This window comes from Emiliania huxleyi, assembly GCF_000372725.1.
Source record: "Emiliania huxleyi CCMP1516 chromosome Unknown EMIHUscaffold_1646, whole genome shotgun sequence".
Taxonomy (NCBI): Eukaryota; Haptophyta; order Isochrysidales; family Noelaerhabdaceae; genus Emiliania; species Emiliania huxleyi.
This window is the reverse complement of record NW_005200935.1, coordinates 5566-8018: the sequence shown is the minus strand read 5'-3', so window position 1 is coordinate 8018 and position 2453 is coordinate 5566. Positions and strand designations below refer to the sequence as shown.

General features: G+C 64.6%; 2 protein-coding genes across 2 annotated transcripts; one reads left to right on the top strand and one right to left on the bottom strand.

Annotated features, from left to right (window-relative positions):
• Positions 1-28: 28 nt before the first annotated feature.
• Positions 29-558, bottom strand: EMIHUDRAFT_253297 (hypothetical protein; the record flags this gene model as incomplete). Its single annotated transcript, XM_005785043.1, has 1 exon — positions 29-558. A coding segment is annotated over one exon (530 nt), but the record flags the coding sequence as incomplete, so codon positions are not given.
• Positions 559-645: 87 nt separating this feature from the next.
• On the top strand, positions 646-1842 carry EMIHUDRAFT_460657 (hypothetical protein). Its single transcript, XM_005785042.1, has 2 exons — positions 646-930; positions 1245-1842. Exons 1-2 carry the CDS (start codon positions 660-662, stop codon positions 1541-1543), a joined length of 570 nt encoding a protein of 189 aa, XP_005785099.1. The 5' UTR covers positions 646-659; the 3' UTR covers positions 1544-1842.
• The last annotated feature ends 611 nt before the right edge of the window (positions 1843-2453 follow it).

The following is a 2453-nucleotide window of genomic DNA, read 5'->3' as shown; positions in this document are numbered from 1 at the left end:
CTTCTTCTCGGAGATGAAGGAGAAGAACATGTCCGTCTTGTACCACTCGGCGTAGTTGTCCACTTCCGATCCGATCGTCGTCATGTACTTATGCCCGGCCGGCTTCGGCTTCATGTACTTTGAGCCGTAGCTGTCTCGGTAGCGCGCGGGCAGGCTGTCGAGCAGCGCCTTGGTCTCCGGGAGGAGCACCGCCGAGCTCTTCTCGTACCAGCCCTTGCACGCGTGCGTCACGATCTTGACCTCGCCGCTCTGCTGCAGCGTGCGGATGAAGCCGCTGATTGCCTGCGACAGGAGCTGGACCTTGCGCTCCGACGGCGGAGAGGCGCCCTCCCGCACGCGGTCCTTCCACGCGGAGGTCGGAAAAAGCGTGTCATCCCAGTCGATCAGCACCACGCTGTGCTCGCCTGGCACAAATATCTCATGCTTGGAGTCGTCGGCTGCTGCGGCGTCGCCCTCCTGCCGTCGCTTTGCATGCGCAAGCCGCTTCGCCGCGGCGGCGGCCTTCATCTCCTCGGCCTTGCGGCGCGCGGCCGCAATCTTCTCCGCGTGCGTCGACATGGTCAAAAGCGCGCGCAGCGCCTAGTGTTCTGGGTTTCTTTATTCGAGCTCCACCGGGTGGTCGATCGAGCTCCACAGAGCGACACACAACGGCGCTCGCAATGGCCTCACTCCTCGCAGTGGCGTTTGCTCTCCCGGGCACCCAGACTGGCCGCTCCGCCGTGCTGACGCGGCGCGGCGCCGTCGGTGCGCTTGTTGCCGCCGCCGCGCCAGTCGCGGTCTCTGCGGATGGAGCCAACTCCAAGGCCACCGTGGACAAGGCGCGGGCTATTTACGGCAGCCGGGTCGTGCGGTTGGCGAGTGCAAGCCCCGAAGCCATCATCGAAGACCAGAACGCAATCACGCTCTTCATTTCCGGTGCCTACCGGGCGGGTTCAGTCACTAGATGGTCGACGAAACCCGTCGCCTGCCTTTGGGCATCTTACACACGCACGGGCGACTCTTCTTCTCGGGCAGCAGCAGCTTACACCGCAGACAGATCCTCTTGGGTCAAGATGGTCAGGAGGATCACTGGTCGCGAGAGGAGGAGGCTGAGAGCGTGGAAGGAAGCGCTCCACTCCCAGCCACAGCCTGGCCACCCCGCGCGGACACGGGGCGCCCCATAGCCCCACTCGACACGGGGCGCCCCATAGACCCCGGTTCTGTTGCGCTGCACTAATTACGCCACGGCCCGCTCGCCCACGCAGGGCCGAACGGAAACACGCAGGACAAGGCCATCTCCAAGCAGCTTCTGGCGCTGAAGAAGACTGCCCTCGACGGCGCCAAATCGGGCGACGCGGCAAAAGCACAAGGTGCGCTCAAGGAGATGATCGCGATCGCCAAGCTCACCGAACAGGACGGCTACGACGGCAACTACAACCCGAAGCAGCGCAGGAACCCGGGCGCCCCCCCGACCGAGGCCATCGTCGCTCAGATGGGCAGCGAAGCGTACGCGCTTTACGACCGTTACGACGCGCGCTCCGCAGGCGCGCCACAGAAGAAGTGATGGCCCGTCCACACACGTGGATCGTGCGGCTACAACTCTAGTATCACAGGTCGCGCGGGCGGCGGCACGGCTTAACGCGCTCCTCTGACCGGTGCGATTGAGGGTTCTGCCGGTTCGCCGTGGGTTGGGAGCGGTGGCGCGCAGCCGGGGCTCCGGCTCAGGTCGTGGGGCATAGCTCGGGTGTAAACGGGGTCTGGGGAGGAAGCCCCAGCGGCCCGCCGCAGGCGCCGCCGGAGGCTGGCCCGCCGCAGGCGCCGATTTTTTGGCGTTTTTTCTCAAAATTGAGGGATTTCTCATCTAAATTCTCATCCAAAATCGAGCTCGCTACGAGCTCTCTAACTGCACAGCATCTCCTCGTTGAGCCTAGCGGCGCACGTATCGCCCACGCCCACATTCCTTTTTCTTGCCCTTGGCCCTTGCTGCACTCAGCCGCTCAACCTCCGCCAGTCTCTCCTTGCTCGTTGCTGGCGCTGCCGCCCCCAGTACTGCGATTGCAGCTCCTTGGCATGCCGCGCCGCCTCCATCTGCTGTGCTTCCCACGCTGCCGCTTCCTCTAAAGCAGCGCCGCCACTAAGCGGCGCAACCAAGTTCTCGCACTGTTTGCATGAGCATGTGTCCTGCTGGTGCGGCGCACAATCCGCGCGCGGCGAGTGAGAGTAGAAGACTGACAGCAGGAGCTGCAGGAGCTGCAGGAGCTGCGCAGATCGGATGGGTGGTGACGCCGTCGAGCGACGGCGCAAAGACCAATCACCACCGCTGAGAGCCGCGACACGAGGCTGCTGGCAGCTGCACCTGTGAGAGCCGCGACACGAGGCTGCTGGCAGCTGGCAGAGCGAATCGCGATTCCGGCGGCCGGCGTCAGCCCGCCGACACCGACGGGCTGTCTGAGGTCAAACTCCCACCGCACGTC

What these genes read in the sequence shown, in the direction of transcription:
- EMIHUDRAFT_460657 (XM_005785042.1), top strand. Translation starts at nt 660, where the DNA reads ATGGCCTCACTCCTCGCAGTGGCGTTTGCTCTCCCGGGCACCCAGACT. An exon ending in TTCCGGTGCCTACCGGGCGG is followed by an intron (nt 931 to 1,244) that starts GTTCAGTCACTA and finishes TCGCCCACGCAG; the next exon opens with GGCCGAACGGAAACACGCAG.